The 18529-nt window shown below is 41.2% G+C and overlaps 1 protein-coding gene across 3 annotated transcripts; it reads left to right on the top strand.

Annotated features, from left to right (window-relative positions):
• Positions 1 to 8175: 8175 nt before the first annotated feature.
• On the top strand, positions 8176 to 17906 carry LOC110201372 (mitochondrial transcription rescue factor 1-like). 3 transcript variants are annotated; one of them, XM_020976952.2, is made up of 4 exons: positions 8176 to 8301; positions 11768 to 11849; positions 14792 to 15258; positions 16815 to 17906. In XM_020976952.2, the coding sequence occupies exons 3-4, from the start codon at positions 14795 to 14797 to the stop codon at positions 16897 to 16899; spliced, it is 549 nt and encodes a 182-aa protein (XP_020832611.1). In that variant the 5' UTR covers positions 8176 to 8301; positions 11768 to 11849; positions 14792 to 14794; the 3' UTR covers positions 16900 to 17906. The 3 variants fall into 3 exon arrangements, with proteins under 3 accessions (XP_020832611.1, XP_020832610.1, XP_078011338.1); XM_020976951.2 differs by lacking the exon at positions 11768 to 11849 and having other exon boundaries at positions 8178 to 8301; XM_078155212.1 differs by lacking the exons at positions 8176 to 8301; positions 11768 to 11849 and adding an exon at positions 8376 to 8399.
• The last annotated feature ends 623 nt before the right edge of the window (positions 17907 to 18529 follow it).

Genomic DNA, 18529 nt, shown 5'->3' with positions numbered 1-18529 from the left:
AGATGACTTACCAACCAGAGAATGAGTACAATCTTTGGCTTGGTTTGCCAAAAGACATCTTCCTTGAGGGGAACTGTGCAAATCCTAAGTGAAATGTAAAATACCTACTCAGTAAATGTTTATGCTTGTATAGTTTTAAATCTCAACAGTGGTTATTAATGCCACTTCTTTAGTTTAAGCTTTTCGGGCAAAGAGTGCTTAAGAGTCTTTTTATTTAACATTGCTTTTGTGTGTAGGAAATAAATAGCTACCCCATACCTGATTTATATTTTACATTGTGTACCTTTCTGCTATCCACTCTAGGGAGATACTAGATATAAGACAAAGCTACACCTTAAAAGTTTCTCCCTGGGGAGTGGGGCTGGGCATAAAGAATTAAAAAGTATGAAAAAAGAGTCTGGCCCTTCTTTTAGGTCTTCAGGCTGGACTGAATTCATGGGCCCAAACCACATGGGTCAATTAGCAGAGAGGGAGAGCTTCCATATTTCCCAGCCCCAGTCCTATACCCCCAGGACCCAGCAGCAGTTATTAATTGACCATAGTTGTCTTTTTCTTTTAGAACCTAGAAAAATGTGAACTCCCTGAGGTTAAGTACTGTTTTTCATTTTGTCTTTGTATTTCCAGCACCTAGCATTATGTATGAACTGCACCTAGTAAGTAGTTAATAAATGCTTGTTGAGGGGGCAGCTAGGTGGCAGAGTGGATAGAGTGCCAGCCCTGGAGTCAGGAGGACCTGAGCTCAAATGTGGCCTCAGACACTTAGTAGCTGTGTGACCCCCTGCAAGTCACTTACCCCCAATTGCCTAAAGTAAAATAAATGCTTGTTGAATTAAATTAAACTCCTTTTCACATATTAAGGAAAAAGACCATTTCATGATTTGGAAAATAATATTCTCAATAACCATATCTGGTGAGTGTTGAAGAAACTAGGTTTATTACAAATAGAAGCTTTTCAGATCAGACTATGGGTTTCAAATTGTCTGCCCTGAATATTAAAGAATACACATTTTACATTACAAGTTCCATCTTGTTTTCCCCGATCATGTTTTCCATGGATTTGTGGTGAAGGGATGTGTTGACACAGGTCTCTTTCTCAAGCTCCTTTCAGTACAACTGGGCCTCTCTCTGCTGATATGTAGCATGGTAAACAGAGCAGGGATTTTTGTGCCTCATTGGCTGGATGGTGGCTGAAATGGAGAGAAAATAGAGCAGGTGTAAAATAAGCTCTTTTGAGCCTCTGGAAGAAATTTTGTCGTTTTCCCTCATGAATAGATTCCTCAAACAGGCCTGTCAAGTGAAGCCCTTACCTTTCCACAATCAGCACAGTTGGGCTATTGATCTGTGGACCTGGAAGGCAGCAGCTGTTGCCAATAATCCTAATGAGAGCACCAGTCTCTCTTCTCCTCTAAGGCTACCCACAGACATCTTATAAAAAAAAAAAAAGCAGGGCTATCCCCAATTTCTGAGCTGCTATTTCTCAATTAACCTTAATACAGAAGAGCAGACTTAGTTGGAGAAAAAAAGAGAAGTGAAATTCTAGAGAGTCCAATTACATGGATGGCTTTCTCTGTGTATCTGTTCCCCTGGGTTGCTAGAGTCTTTACCATCAGCTGCTGGAGGTCTTAAGACAGTGAAAAGGGGTTTCACACCAGTCTGATCTTACCAGAGAGATCTGCAGAGAGATCTTGCCCCTCCCCACCCACATGCAGTTTGTTGCATACTGAGAGAATAGAAAATGTGTATATGCTGTGTGGACCTCCTTTCTTTTGTTGGAGGGACTCTAGAGCCACTCCCCTCACCAGCACTATACTATTCTGGGCTTCCACATGTGGGATTTCCACTCTTATGGGCCATTTGCTCCTCTGTGTTCTCATCTTCTCAGGCAAAATGGCTAGAACACCTCTCTCAGGCAAGAGCAGCTGGAATTTTTAGTATGTGGAAAAGACTATGTGCTATTATACCTAGCCAGGCAGTCAAAAATCCCAGGCTAAGGTTGTCTTTAGACCTCTAGATGTAGGCTCAAAGCCCTTGGTCCTAGACCTGTATTGGACTTGAGGTTAAAAATTCTTTTTATCTCCTGTTAATCCCTGATTTTGAAACTATGTCCCCAAAATCTATTTCAGAGACTCTGCTTCCCCCCAAATCTCATATGACCTGCATGGAGGCTCAAATCCTAAGGCTCACCTCAAAGATCCCCTTTGATAAGCATGTAAATGAAGCTAGGGGTCAGAACAAAAGCTATATGAGGAAGGTAGAACTATTACTCTCTACCCATCTAGTTCACATTCCTGATTTTATTATGCATATCTGCCAACAATAAAACTCCTGACTACATTTCTGATCTCCCTATATTTCTGTGATTAATGAGTTCTGGGATCCAAACAACTGACTTAGAAAGTTTTGACAAAACAACTCTTTTTTTGGGTTGTTGTTTTGTTTGTTTGTTTTGTTAGGCAATGGGGTTAAGTGACTTGCCCAGGGTCACACAGCTAGTAAGTGTTATGTGTCTGAGGTCACATTTGAACTCAGGTCCTCCTGACTCCAGGGCTGGTGCTCTATCCATTGTGTGACATACAACCGTTTATCAGAATTGAGAACCCACCCTACAGTCGTTAGCCAATAAGTATGTATTAAGCACTTACTATGTACCAGGCATAAGGCTAAGCACTGGGGGTACAAACACAAGAAAAAGAAAGACAGCTAACCTCTGCTCTGAAGGAGCTTACATTCTTATGGGGGAAGACAATACATAAAAGTGAGCTGAAAAGCAGGGCTGAGGGAGAAGGTACCCATTCAGTGGCAATGGTGGCAAGTCTATAGAATAAGAATCAGATAGGGAAAAAAATGATGACTGTCCTGGGCCCTTCCTCACAATGAAGGTTCCAGGACAAACACACCAATGGGGGAATGCTGGAAGCAAAGGGGGGCTACAGGATGAGAAGGCAGCTGAGGCAAGGTGGCAAGGTCTAGGAGTCAGAAGCAGAATGTGGAGAGGAAAGAAGTCTGGTTATCCTGGGCCCTCATTATATCACAATTTCTATAAAAAAAACCAACCGGTTTTTCTTACTACTTCTTTAACAAATTCCAGTGTCTAACAACTATACCTTATTTTTAGCAAGTCTTATGTCTTCAAAATATTTCTCTTTTTATCTCCAAAGCAATTTACCAAGCATCTCTATAATCTGTAAATTAATATACAAAAGTTCTACTTTAACATCTCATCATGGGTGGGGTAAGCCTGGGTTCTCATGTTCCAGCAGGCCCTACCAAGGCTGGAAAGGTGCCGTCTCATGTTAGTCATATGAGGACCAACCTTATTAAATCTGAGTTGTGCATCACCAGTGTGGTCCTTTACCAAGGCCATCTGCTACACTACAAAGGGGTTGCGACCTATGTTGGTGGGAGGGAGTACCCTCACCAAACTCATGAATCCCTGAAGTATGAAAGCATTAATTAAGGATTAGTTTTTCTTTCTATGTAATTCTGTGGGAGGAATCATCTCTGGAAATCTAGGCCCAATTTTTTTTAATCACTACTCTTATTTATGTATTAAACTAACTTTAGATGGCTGGAAGGTCTGTGGTCAAATTACAGTGCGCTCTCCCTCCCACTCTTGTCTTTTCTCTCCTCCTTTTTCTTACCCTACCTCCCTAAGAGAGAAAAAGCATATGACATCTACAACAGTGATTCTTTCCCTTTTTTGTGTTGTGGCCCCTTTGGCAGTTTGGTAAAACCTATGGACCCCTTTTCAGAATCTTTTTTTTTTTTTGGCTAGGCAATGGGGTTAGATGACTTGCCCAGGGTCACACAGCTAGTAAGTGTTATGTGTCTGAGGCTGGATTTGAACTCAGGTCCTCCTGAATCCAGGGCCGGTGCTCCATCCACTGTGCCACCTAGCTGCCCTCAGAATCATGTTTTTTAAAAATTGAAGGAAACACTAAATTTCATTTAGAGGTTAGTGGAAATAAATTTTTTTTTCTCCATTCAAGTTCATGGACCTCCTGAAATCTATCTCAGATTAGGATGCTAGGATAAGAACACTTGATCTAGAGGAAAGGGAGCAAATAACATTCTGGAGAAAAGAGTAAATAACATGGGACATAATTTCCACAGTACGTTTTAATCTCACTACAGTATCTGAATATCTTTTCTCTTTCTTTTTTTTTGGTGGTAATTGGTGCTTTTCATTTTTTAATTTAATTTTTAGCTCATACACATAATTAGATTGTACTCCAGGAGTTAATATCAATAATTATCTTTGAAAAAAAGTGATACAACTTTATCATAAAGAAACATACATAGTGATCTATATGTATATGTATATAATAATAAATTACAAAGATTATGACAGCTAGAATAATATAGTGGAAAATGAACTGGACATGGTATCAGGAGACTGATTTTGAGTCCTAATTTTGACACTGATTGTGTGACCTTGGGCAAATCATTTATCCTTTCTGGGTCCATTTTCTCATCTGTAAAATGGAATACTTGCATATTAGAAGGTTTTTGTTAGGGAAGTGACAGTAATATGGAAGCACTACAGAAATGTCAGCTAAGATCTGACAAGATTTTTTTAAAGACCAATTAGCATTTTGATTTTATGTAGTCCATTAATAAGCTATTTTGACTATGCTCCATAACAATAGTATACACATTTTATTTTGGTCCAGATCTATGATTTCATTAGTACAGAAAAGTCCAACTAAAGGAACTCCCCCAAAAAAACATGAGCTCCTTCAGGCAAAGACTGTTTTGCCTTTCTTCATTAGGCTCACCAGAACCTAGCATGGTGCCTGGCACATAATAAACAGTGGAAAAAATGGCTATTGATTGATGGGTTGATGCCTATGGGCACTGTGTTAGGACCAGGGTGTCTTCATTTCCCTGCTATAGGGATTAGGTTTCTCTAAAAGATACCAGAGCTTTTCCTGGAAAATAACTGGTCCCTCACTCCTTGAAATTTCTTGGTCATTTATAGGCATAAAAAGTCACAACCATGTGAATTCAGTGCTCCTCTGACTTGGTGACTATATGAAAACCACATGAATACATACCTTGATGACCAGATGCATTTCCATATGGAGATACCCAATTTCAAAGAAGCTAAGGTGTCATTATAGCCTTATTTTATATCATTGCAGTTTAAGGGCAATGCTAACCTCCTGAATGCCTCACTTTGTCCCAGTATCAAACTAACAGGGTGCTGGCATTATGCCTGTCCCTAACTGGTACCAATTTTGCAATTTAATCTTAAAGAGTTGCCCAGCACACTAAGAAGTTAAGTGACTTGCTCAGGGGCAAATAACTGGTATATCAGAGATAGGACAGGAAGGCAGGGCTTCTTGACTTCTATTCCCTATGCCCCACTCCCTTTAAATTTATTGTCCCACTATAATATTAATCCATTTTTTTAAAGCACCTTAATGGAAAAGGCAAGAGCATATACAACATACAAAAACTAATGTGTGATGCAATGGATAAACACTTTAGCTAAACTGGAGTGACATGATATACATCTTTTGCATTATCTTCCAGCTTTAAATACAGTATACAATTAATGCTACAAATTTTATAAGTTGCTGTTACTGGATACAGAAAGCAAAGCATGAGGGCAATGCAAATCCTCAAGGTAGAATTGCAGATATAAAAAGAACGAAGAAACATGTCTCCAAATGTAGGGGAACAAGATACTGTTTCCTGAACTTAACCTAGCATGCTTCCACAGGACCACCCACATGAAAATTAATAAAACATTATGCGTCAGACGGTTTTCTTGAATTTCTTTCTTCAGTTCCTGGTTAAATCTTATTGAACCTGGGCTAAAAGGCTCGATTTCAACAATTTGTAGTCCAAAGTCCTATTTTCACAGAGTGCTAGACTTTGGTCACCAGATCCTACATGAGAAGAACCTGATGAAAAGTGGCTAGACCTTTGTCTCTTTCCTCCCACAAGGTGTCATAGCCTGCCCTACAGAGGGCTGCTTTTGCTGACTAGGGAAAGGATCCCTTATCCTTAAAAAAACCAAAAACCAAACACAAAACCCACACACAAAAAACCAACCCAACAACAATAATAGTCAACAATAACTGTAGCTAGATGAGATCTCATAAGCTGTAATGCCTTAAGTTCTTCGTGGCACTCTGACGAAATGGATGACACATTAGATGAATGAATCAAAGAATTTTAGAGTTGGAAGAGACACTACTGGCCATGTAGTATAACAAAAGGAATTTCCAAAATAAACATACTGGAAAAATGGTTCTGCTCTGCCATAACCAAAAATGGTTCAGGCTCTGCCTGAAGACCTCCAAACAGTGGGAAATCATCATCTACCAGGCAGTTCATTTCAATCTTGGATTGTTCTAGTTGTTAGGAAGTTTTTCCTCATATCAAGCCTAAATTTTCCTCTTTATAGCTTCCACCCATAATTCTGCTCACTGAGGCCAATCAATCAATCAATCAACATTTATTAAGAGCCTACTACATGCTAAGCACTGGAGCAGAACAAATCTACTTCATCTTGACATCCCTTCAAACACTTAGAAGACAGCTGATAATTGTTTTTTGTGCTTTTTTTTAATTGAGGGGATGTGATAAAAACTTTTCAAAGTGCCAGGGTACAACTTTCTTGAGAAAGAATTCCTTAAGCTTCATGTACTGTTTCCCCCTGCCCAAGCCTGTTGGAAGATCATCCTGGCAAGTCACTGATTATTCAGCCTGGACTCTGCCACTGACAGTTCTTACTTCTCTTTGGGACCAGACCCTGGAGAATTTTCCTTTTCTAGAGACCCAGGAATTAACAGAGCAATAATAGCGACCAGAGAAGTAATAGGTGAAGAAGGTGGAGTTGGAGGAGGGCTAGGAAGGAAAAGTTCAAGCATAAAGCAGACGAGGGAAAGGAAGTCAACGGAGGTGCTAGTTGATTGATTAGTTGACTGAAGGGGAGAGAGGAAGGAAAGAAAAGGAGAAAGGGAGAGGAGGGGGGAAGTAGAGTAAGAGAGAGAGGGAAAGAAGGCAGAAAGAGTGAAGAAGATAGGATAAAACAGGTGAGTAGGGAAGCAGGAAGGAAAAAGAGGCCAGAGGTAAGAAGAGTAGGAGAGTAAGGAGAGGTAGGGAAAAGGGGGAAGAGGAAGATTAAGGAAGTGGAAGAGTAAGGGAAAGCAAAGGACAGAGCAGGGAGTAAAAGAGTGAGGAAGGTAAGGGAATAAGTAGAGAAAGAACCGGAAGGAGAGAGAGGAAAAGGAGATAGGAGGAGACAAAGAGAGAAGGAGCAGGAGGGAGAAAGGAAAAGCAGGAAGAAAAGGGAGAGAGGAAGAAGGGGGGACATAAAGAGAGGGAGTAAGAGGGTAATGAAGAGAGAGGAAAAGAAAGAGGAGGAAGAAGAGAAGGAGGAAAAGTCCCACCTAAAATCCCACCTTTTAGAGGAAGCCTTGTCTAATCCCTCTTAATGCCAAGGCTTACCCTCTTTTTAATTATTTCCTATTTATCCTACTTATAGTTTGCTCTGAATATATTGTATGTTGCCTTCCCCATTCAATTGTAAGCTCCTTGAGAGCAGGGACTATTTTTTGCCTTTTTGTATCCGCAGAGCTTAGCAAAGTGCCTGGCACACAGTAGGCACTTAATGTTTATTGACTGGTTGATTGAAAAAAGGAGAATGAGTAGAGAAGAGACCAAGAATGAGGGAGAAGAAAGGGGGGGTAGGGGTAGGAAAGAATAGAGGGAAAAGGGAAGAGAATGGGAGAGAGGAGGGGAAGAATATAGGGAGGAGGAAAAGGGAAGGGGAAAATGTGAAAGAAAGAGAGGAAGACAAGGAGGTAGGGAGGAATAAATGGAAGGAGGGGGCAGAGGGAAGAAAGGAAGAGCAGGGAGAAGTTGAAAGGGAGGCAGAAGAGATTGAAAAGAGAGGCAGAAGAAGGGAAGAAGTTGAGGAACGAAGGAGGGAGAAAAGAGGAAGGCAGAAGGGAAGAATCGGGGACAGAAGGAGGGAGAGAACAATGAGGCTGAATACATTGCGGAGGGCGAAGCCGGGCAGGGTGCAGCCCCGGGAGGGCCGGGCGCGGGCGGGGCTGGTTCGGGGGCGTGGCCTGGGCCAGGCTCTGGGGCTAGTCCTCCAAGCCCGCAGCTCCAGCAGGGGTCGCTGCTCCGCCGTCCCCGCTCGGCGGCAGCCCCAGGCCGCTCTCTCTCAGCTCTCCACTGTCCTCGTTGCTCTGCGCCGGCGCTGGGGTGGAAGGGGAAGGGGCTGTCAGGCCGGGCCGGGGCAGCAGTCGAGGGGTCCCCGCCCCTTCACGCACTGAGGTAACCCGCCCCCACCGGACGCCCCTCTAAGCCGGGTGGGCGCAGCCGGAGCCCGCGTGACCCACCCACGTCCCCAGATCCGCGGACAAGCCCCGAATGTGTGTGGGGGCTTGCCCACGTGGGTGTGGGGGGCTACAGGGGGAGCGTTAAGGGGGGAGGTAGCCCCAGGGGAGGGGGTGGGGAAGCTCTGTACTGCGGAAACCTGAGCGTCAGGTTTCCCTGTGCTCTTGACCTTGGGGAAAAGGCGCAGGGCTCTGTGGCCTTCCTGTGGGGGAGCCGAGGGGGGAGGGGGCCAAGGAGGAGTCCCGGGCCCTTGGGGGAGGGGTAGGAGGGTAGCGGGGGGCAAGGTGAGCCCGGGGCGCAGCGCAGGGCCTTGGGCGCTAGGCCAGGAATCTGGGGGACGCCGGGCTCTGCTGAGGCCTCTACACGCTTTTAACAGCCTTGTGGCTTCGGGCTAGTCACTTTCTCCAGCCTCAGTTTCCTACTCTGTAAAAGGGGAGAATAGTAGTAGCACCTATCTCCCGGGGTGGTTGTGTGTGTGGCTCAAATGTTCTTTGCAAAACTTAAAGCACCATGAAAAAAATGCTAACTTACCGCACTGGGGACTTGCAGAAAGGAAGATCTGAGTTCAAATGCAAGCCTCAGATTCTTAAATACTTCATGACCCTCTGGGCAAGTCACTTAACCTGTCTCCTCAGTTTGCCCACCTGCAAAATGGGGATAAATGATAGCACCTGCCTTCCAGGGTTTTTGTGAGGATTGTATGAGAGTCTATGTAAATCACTTTGTAAACCTTAACTGTGCTGCATAAATGTTGGAATTCTTTTCTTTTCTGAGGAGCCCATTGCCCTTTATAACTCCTAGAATTTCTCTGCAGGAGTGGGGGTGTGCAGCTGACTGAGTAGAAGATTCCCTTGTCTTTGAATAGGAGTTGTTAATTTGGAATCTATGGTGTCCTGTAGATACATTTCATGGAGTCTGAAAAAAAATTATATCTTTATTTTCACTAACCTCTGACTGAAATTTAGCGTTTCTTTCCATTATGAATGTAGGCAATAAGCCAGAGTATTAGTATTAGCGGTACCGTGACATTGTCACCAATAGAAATCAGATATTTTTATAACACATTATAATTGGAGCTATCTCAAAATATTTACACTCCTCACTACTATCCTATATGACTGCAGCTTTCATGTCTAAAGACTGTATTTCAATACAATTTGTTTTCTTTGTAATCTAATGTATCATATATATTAAAAACATTTTGCCGAGAAGGGGTCCATAGGCTTCACCAGACTGCCTAAAGGATCCATGACACAAAATGAGTTTAAGTATTCCTGATAGTGGAAGTCTCAATAGGGATTGATTGAGGTGTGTGTTGCTAGCCTCCTTCCTCTCTTCCTTAATTTCCCTCCTCCTCCCCCAGTGTGAGTACAGAACTTTGTTGGGTTTAGTCTTGACCTTTAAGGAGTGTAGAACACATGAAACAGAGGAGATAATAATATACAATAGATGAGTGGTTTGTGGTATGGTACCAATTATGAGAGCTCTAAGACAGATTGCCCTGAGAGTCCCCAGTGGTGGGACTCTCGCCTTCAAAAGAGCATTGTCTCTTGAGTCAAAGGACCTAGAATCAAATCCCATCTATGACATTTGCTACCTGTGTAACCTCAGGCAAATCATTTATTTTACTTGGGTCTGTTTTTTCATTGTGTAAAATTAGGGGGTTGAACCAGATGGCTTCTGAGGTCTCTTTCTAGCACTAGTTTTGCTGTTTGTCCTTCATTTTCAAAGAGGGCCATGACATCAGGGAGGTGATGCCATGACATGCAAGTGAATTGGATTTAAGTGAGGGAGAGCTGGGCAAAGTCACCAGTCTCACTTTCTCTGCTGGAGCCATCTGGGTCCAGTGGTGAGATATAGATCAGGATGACTGGAGATAGCTCTGGATGCAGTGGGAGACTTTGGGCCTTTTTAACCGGTCTCAGTTTGATTGAGGCAGTGCCCATTCAGTGGTTAAGGCTAGGTAAGAAATGAGGCACAGAATGGCCTCTTTACCTAATTAAAAAAAATATATCTATCTATCTATCTATCTATCTATCTATCTATCTATCTATCTATCTATATCTATCTATCTGTCTGTCTATCTCGAACTGGGAGGGGAAGACCCTCAGGGTTTCTGGCCTCTAGTTTTATGATCCATAATGTCTTTAGGCTGGAATAATTTGGGAAGGACTGGGTAGGAATTGTGCATGCAAAAAGGAAAGATTTGAGTGGGATTAAGTAAATGCTATAAAAGTCAAAGCTCCTCTTGAAGGAGGTGTGACAGTTTCTTCTTTCCAGCCATCTTGGTGCCCTGAGGACCTTATCCTTATCCACTTATTCTTGTCTAGAATTATCTACTCTAGGTGGAGGTCCTAAGGGACTACTAAGTGGCTTACTCAAAATCCTATCCAGTGGAATTGTAGAGATTCAATTTGATTTCAGGTCTTTTGACTCCAGATCTTCAAGCCACGGAGAGCTGGCATGAGTTGGCAGAGAACATAGGATCACAGGAGTTAGAGCTAGGAGGGGCTCTAGACATACTCTAGACCAACCCACTGGGTTTTTTTTTTAGATGAAATTGAGCAAGAGAAGGCAAGTGATTTCCATAAGATTACACATTTCCATCCCTAGCATTTTACATGGAGTAGTCACTTCATAAATGTTGGCTGAATTGAATTGACTTCCAAATCTAATAGGTATAGCCCTGACCTCTAACCCGAGCACCAATGTTGTATCTGATTGTCCGTAGGACAGCCTTGTCGTTTAGTGGGAAAAGCTCTGGTTTGGCCTCAGGGTCCTGGGTTTTAATCATGACTCTGCCACTTTCTACCTGAGTGACCTTGGATAAGTCATTTGACATTTCTGGGTCTCTCAGTTTACCCATCTGTAAAACGAAAGGTTTGGAGTAGTTGATCTCTAAGGTCTCTTAGCTTTAAATCTCTAGTCCTACGTCCCTACGTTCAGGGGTTACAGTCCTTTTACATGAATACCAGAAAGCAAAAAATAATTTGCTGAAGTGTGTTAACAAAAGTGATAAAAACTCAGTGCCTTAATCCCTCCCCACTGGGTAGGCACCCCACTAATGCATCTAATTGATGCAACATGTTATTTTGAGCTGATGCTACCATGTTTAGGGCCTTAGCTATACAAAGTAGCTGTTGTGACCATGGGCAAGTCACTTAACTTCTATCTGCCTCATTTTCCTCATCTGTAAAATGGGGATAATAATAGTGTGTACCACCAAAAGCTGTTGTGAAGATTAAATGAGAAAATATTTTTGAAGTGCTATATAAATACTAGCTATTAAATTTATTATTATTGATGGGAGTAGAAGGGCTTGAACTTGAAACTTATTACAGTGGAAGACCATCATAGGGAAGAGACCTCTAAGCCCATCTAATCCAACCCCTTCATTTTACAGATGAGGAAACTGAGGCCCAGGGAGGTTAAGCATCAGAGATAGTGTTTGACTCCAGAGACACTGCCCTTTCCCCTCATCCAAGGTACGCAATATTTCCTGTCTCCTGAGTTGCAGATAGTTCTTCCCTTAGCTTATGAAGTATTTCAGGGTGTTATGGAAAGTATATTCTTTCACAGAAAAGGAAGAGGTTAAGTAACAAGTCTTGGTTACTTGGTGATTTGGGGAGGGAGAGGAAGTAGATTTTGGAAGTGCTAAAAAGCATTGTGTAATGTATGAAGAGCTAGTCTCTCAGTTTGTAGCCCTTGGTTTCAAGTCTTACCGATGACATATCAGCTATGTGACTGGGTAAGTCACCTAACCTCTGAGTGCCCCAGAGTGCCTCAGTTATCCAGCCTGCCCAAGTCACCTAATGTCTGAGTTTCCCAGGCAACTCTTTAAAACTACAAGTTGCAGAGAAGGGGTTCCTATACTGATGAAATCACAAGTCCCAGTTCAGAATTTATCCAAAGTGATAAATAGAATAGATCCTACCCTTTCTGGGTTGTTAGTGTTTTGATGCCTTGCAAACCTTAAGTGTTATATAAATTTAAATTAATCCTATTATTGTTACATGTAGATTCACTAGAAACAGCTAGATTACATAGTACTGATGGATTAGGAAGACCTGAGTTCAAATCCTGCCTCAGATACTTAGTCACTGTTTTCTTTCAATTTTAGTTTCCCCACTTTTAAAATAGGGATAATGACCCAGCAATAGCACTCCTAGGGCTGTATCCCAAAGAGATCATACAAATGGGAAAAGGACCCACATGTACAAAAATATTTATAGCAGCTCTTTCTGTGGTGGCAAAGAATTGGAAATTGAGAGGATGCCCATCAATTGGGGAATGGCTGAACAAGTTGTGGTATATGAATGTAATGGAATACTATTGTGCTATAAGAAATGATGAGCAGGAAGACCAGAAAAACCTGGGAAGACTTGTGTGGTCTGATGCTGAGTGAAGTGAGCAAAACCAGGAGAATGTTGTACACAGTAACAGCCATGTTGTGCGACGACTAAAATTGATAGACTTAACCCTTCTCAGCAATACAAGGATCTAAGGTATCTCCAAAGGCCTCATGATGGAAAATGCTGTCCACATCCAAAGAAAGGATGTGGAGTTGGAATGCAGATTGACGAAGCATACTACTTGCTATATTTTTTTTTCTTCTGTTGTGTTTTGTTTCCTTTTTCTGGTGGTTCCTTCTATTGGTTCTAATTCTTACTTATAACATCACTAAAGTGAAAATATGTTTAATAGGAATGTATATATATACCTTATATCAGATTGCATGTTGTCTTGGAGAGGGAGGGGGAGAAAAATTTAAAACTCAAAAGCTTATGGAAGTGATTGTTGATAAATCAAAATAAATTAATTACATTTTAAAAAGAGATAATGACAGCATTTACCTCATGGAGTTGTGAGGATCAAAGGAAATAACATGTAAAGGACTTTGTAAACCTTAAAGCCCTATATAAAGCCAGCCATTCTTCACTGTTACTGATCTAGATCTTCTCTGTCTCCATGGCCTTCTCTGGTAAACTACTCTGGACCAAATGTCCCTTCTGTTAATAGTTATGACCCGTCTTCTGCCAAATGGGACAGGATGGGATGAAAAGTAATTTCTGGCAGTATTTCTTCATCAGTATGAGTAAGTGACTGAGAGTCTGTGGCCTGTAGTTGGGTTAGCCATATGACAGTGTGTGGCTTTCACTGCCTGATAAATTGTTTACATCACAGGAAGTACTTTCTTGGGAGAATTTTAAATTAGAGCTATTCTGTAAAAGCAGCCCCTGATTTGAGCCTGCTCTATTTCTTACGTGAGATGCAGAAGTAGACTAGGGGACCCTGAAAGCACTAGGACAGGAGGTCGTGTGTTTAGCGTTCTTCTGTCTCATCAAACCAGCAAAAAACAAGGCCCCAAACGGCAGCAGATGGAGGCTGGCAGCATGTCACAGTAGCTTCTAACTGCATGCTTTTGTGTGAGACTTGTGGATGGCTATTGTTGAACACTTTGTGTTATATGGCGAGATGAAAGGGGAAAAAAGATAATGAACTGTGAGTGTCATTATTAAAGGATATCAATTGTAAAGTATAACCTTAGCAAAAGAGTACTTTTTCAGACTCAAGTACCAACTGTTGGCCATTTAGAAAGCGTTTGTGTTTTATGGTTGTAGAATCAGTTTCTAAAACCAGTTTTGCACACATTGGGAAGCTTATTTATATATTCTATAAGAAGGTGGTTTCTAGGTAAATTGATTGTTCTTTGGCTCACTTTGGTGGTATATGAAAATTTTTATATCATTGATATTACCCTCCCTCAGCCCCTTGTCTTTTTGTTTCCTGGCTTGCCTATTTTTCTGCTATGGGTTGGAGAAGGGACCTTGCCTCTGGTGACCTAGTCAGAGCCAAAAGTCCCTTCTGTTCATCTTTATCATCCATTCTCTATCAGATAGAACAAGATAAGGAAAATGCTAAGGGAAGAGGAGGAAGTGAAATTCAAATCTCTCGATTTAGCTAGTTAGCAGTTTGGGTTGAGGTCAGGAAGGAGGTTGAAATGAGGGAAGGTTGAGAATTTTCTTTGGATTTCACAAATCCTTGTTATCACATCTCATTAGCATAATCAGGAACACTATTTACAGAAGAATTTTCCTTAAAATTTTCTCTACATAATTTTCCAACTTTAAAAAAAAATTATTAGGAAATTACCAATAATTGTACCCATTGGCATGCTTGGCCACTATTCCCAAAGCTAATTCTTTTCCTTAAGTAGAACCAAGGCTGTGTATGAATAAATGGCTTAATTACTTTGAATGTGTGGAGCATAGTCACTTACTTGAATCATATCCTCTAGCTGTAGGAAAGAATTAAATTCGACCTAAGAAAAGGAGATGGCAGGTCTATATTATGAATTTTTTATGTTATGCAATTTCAGTAATACCACATTTGGAAAATACATCTGATTTAATGTCTTCTGTTTCAGGTGATGTGTGCTATGACTAGTCTCAGATTGCCCATCCGTGCTTTAAGAAAACCGAATGTCTGGATAGGACCCTGGGGGACATCTCTTGCACATAAACCCTGTACCTCTTGGAGTCAGTACATAAATTCTGCTAGTTATCAGTTAAACACATCAAACTATAGAACATTATTCTTCTGTGGCATTTCCTCTGTGAAACTCCCAGGGCTTTTAATATCCCCAGAATGCATTTCACTCTTTTCTATAAGACTCAAAAGCAACACAGGGTCTAAAAAGACCAGTAAAAAAGCTTTGCAGAAAGTAGAAGATGATGACGATGATTCTGATGAAGATCGGGGAGAGATGAGTGAGCAGGAAGATGAATTTGAAGATGACCCCAATGTAGTAAAAGACTATAAGGATCTGGAGAAAGTCGTCCCTTCTTTTCGGTATGATGTCATCTTGAAAACAGGGCTGGATCTTGCAAGAAAGTAAGTTTGGAAGGTGTATGATGGTACTAACCATTAGCTATTTTGTTTTTTATATCAGTTGATGTAGTCTAGCTTTACAAATACTCATGTGCCCACCCTGGATGACTAATAGCATAGAATAATAGAATCACAGAATTTCAGAGCTAGAAAGTTCCCAAGAGGTCATCTTATCCAGTATCCTCATTTTACAAGTAGAGAAATCAAGGTTTATAAACGTTAGTGACTTGACACCCCGCAGCGAGTTTTGGGGAGAGTTGAGAACAGAACTTAGGTCTTCTGCCTCTTAGACCAAAGTTCTTTCCACTTTGCCATATTATTTATACTAAAAATGGGGGGGCGTTAATTTAAAAGTGGCCTTTGGCTACTTTTGGATCCATGGGGAAGGATGAGGCGTAGGATGGTTGGTCACACAAGTTGATTTTTTAAACAGTTTTTTAGGGAGTCATTAATGTTTTTCTGTACCTCTTGCTCAGCTAGCTATAAAAAGAGTGAAGATTCTCTGGAAGCTGATAACTTTAAAGCATTTTACTCTCCACAGTTGAGTTTATTAAGCATTACTTTTCTCTGTCACTTTATTCCCTTGTTTATTCAAGCGTTCAGTTTGCCAGACATCCTGTGTGTATATAGAGGACTGTTTAGTTTTTCAGTGCCTTGATGCATCTTCGACACCTGTATGGACACAGCATGTATTGGAGCTTCAGGCAGTCAGTGGCAGTGACTGCCATCAGCACATAGTGGCCTGATTCTCCTCTGGCCAGTCAGAATGATCCCTATATTCTCCATTCTAAAGTCTGATGGTCCTACTAAGGTGGCTTTTCTCTCTACCACAGGCATATCTGCTACTTAGTTTATATAAGCCAAATCACAGAGAACAGGAAAAACAACAACAACAAAAGAAAAAAGAAACAACCCCTTGCTTGTTATTTGATGGTCTTAAAAAAATAAAAAGCCAAGTGAAAATGAGATAGTTTTTTGTGTCTTTTCTCTTAATCCAGTTGCGACATAAATTTCAGTAGGATGAGATAAACATGGGAGATGCCCATTTAGCAGCTGTTTAATTGCAGTACAGCTGTGGGGTTTGTAGATGGCACTCACTGTACGTACTGCTTCCGATTTCCTAGAGCAAAAAAAAAATGATGATAAAGAATACAGTAACTCTTTTTAGGAGGATCTCACCAATTTGGCAGCTCTTAGTTGATAAGGTTGATAAATTGGCAGACAAGTTCCCAGGTGGCAGGATACCAGAGAGGCCCTGCCCTAGACAGTAACCTCAACGTGTGCCCATGTTGGGCTCATTAGAGTACTAGTTGGCAACACAAGGGCAGCAGTGTGACATCTGTGCATCAGTTCACTGATTCGGAAATGGCCTTTGGTGTCATTGTTTTAGACACACGTGGAATTAACCCTTGATGCCGCATTGCTTTCAATGTGAACAATCAATTTAGTCCCCTAGTTATTCATTCACTATTGCTGGTAGACTTTCTCCAGCAAGTCTGTTGACTGTTGTAAATACAATACTACTCTACAGCATCACTCTCTCTTTTTTTCCCCTAAAGTAAAATAGAAGATGCATTCTATAAAGGTGAACTCAGATTGAATGGAGAAAAATTGTGGAAGAAAAGCAGAACGGTGAGTTGTTGAAACTTAAGTTGACATTGAAATACATTTGTCAGAGATACTGCCAGTCCTGAGCTGATGCCGCTCCTTCCCTCATCCCAAATCCATTCATTCCCCTGGTAGGAACATGAGTACTCAAAGCATAGCCAGGGCCAGTGGCCCTTAAGAGATTTTGGTGGGAATGAGAGACAAAGATCATATTAAAGAATTTTATTCTTCAGCAGTTTCAGTGGTCATTTTAATGATTCATCTCTTTTTTTCTATAGTATTGGAAGTCAAAGTCAGAAACTAGGAAGATCCATTGACTAAACCCTTGAGTTTTCTTTGCTTCTTCCACAGTAACACACCCTAAATAGCAGTGGAGATGGTTTTCATTCGAGGGTTTCTTTGGCTTCACATCAAAGAGCCAGTGTTCTCTTCAGTAGTCAGTTAAACAAATGTCTCTTCCTAGCCCAGTGCTAGGTCCTGTAGGAAATACAGAATAAGCACGTGACAAGGCCTTTGCTGTCAGTGAACTTACAATCATTAGAACAGCACAAGGCAGCACCACAATTGGGTTTGGCCAGAAATGGTGCTGATAAACAGTGCCTATAGGAGTTTTGAGAATTTAGCGAAAAAGGATCCCTGTGGGCTGAAGTCCTTAAGGGTTCAGGAGGAAGTGAGACTTGAGATGGACCTTGGAGGAGCAGGAGGTATGGTTTAGATGGAGGATTCTGAGCCTGGCATTTGGAAATTTGTTGTTTTCTTAAATTTAGGTAACTGTTCTAATTATTTTCCTTTGTAATTCTATGTATTGTATTTTATTTCATTTAGTAAAAACCTTTATTGTAAGAAGAGTTCTGTCAACTTCACCAGATTGACTGCTAAAGAGGTTCATGACATGGAAATGGTTAAAGACCCCAGGTTCAGACAGAGAGAGGGAAGAAAATAGAAAAGAGTGTGGGGTAGGTGAAGGACAGTAAGGAGACATTGGACTTTGTTAGTATTATTGAAGTAAAAACTTTAAAAAAATTAAACATGTTTAGTGGATATTTTAGAATCATGTATTTTTTTCCTATGGTGTGAAACATGTATAACTAATGCTTTCAGTGCCCTAAAGGAACTACTTTGCATAAGATGTAAACATGTGAATTTCAGAGGGCACCTGTTACTGTAGAAGCTTCCTTTGAAAGCCAGAATAATTTTTGCAGGTAAGAATTTAGTAGGGATCCCAGTAATTCTGGGAAAAACAGCTAAGGAGTACTTTTTATTTTTCATTGTAAACTCCCTTTTCATTTCAGAATGATTCTTGGCACATTGGTTTCTAAGAGCAGTGTCTTGATAATTCTAGGGCACTCCACGGGATGTTCCTTGTTTGGGGGAATGTTATTGTAGAAGCTCTCCCAACTAAACATATAAGACATGAGGAAAACCTCTTTATTTCTTCCCTCTTCCTCCTAGTTTCATAGTCCCTGCCCTCAGGCAAATGAACTCTTCCTCTTTGACCTTTATGGTTTTTATAGTGGGAGATCTCATGTCAGTCAGTCGCTGCAGATATAAATTGCAAAAATTTTAGCAAATTGGTCATTCATCCTGAAGCTGGGCTGAGCATTTTGTATCTTTGCTTTTTTTCCTTGAACTTAGTCCAGCGACTTCCTCAGTTCTAATAACTATT

This window comes from Phascolarctos cinereus, unplaced genomic scaffold (genome assembly GCF_003287225.1).
Source record: "Phascolarctos cinereus isolate Bilbo 61053 unplaced genomic scaffold, phaCin_HiC Scaffold_5;HRSCAF=322, whole genome shotgun sequence".
Lineage (NCBI taxonomy): Eukaryota > Metazoa > Chordata > Mammalia > Diprotodontia > Phascolarctidae > Phascolarctos > Phascolarctos cinereus.
The sequence above is the reverse complement of the archived record's forward strand: the minus strand, read 5'-3'. Positions and strand labels throughout refer to the sequence as shown.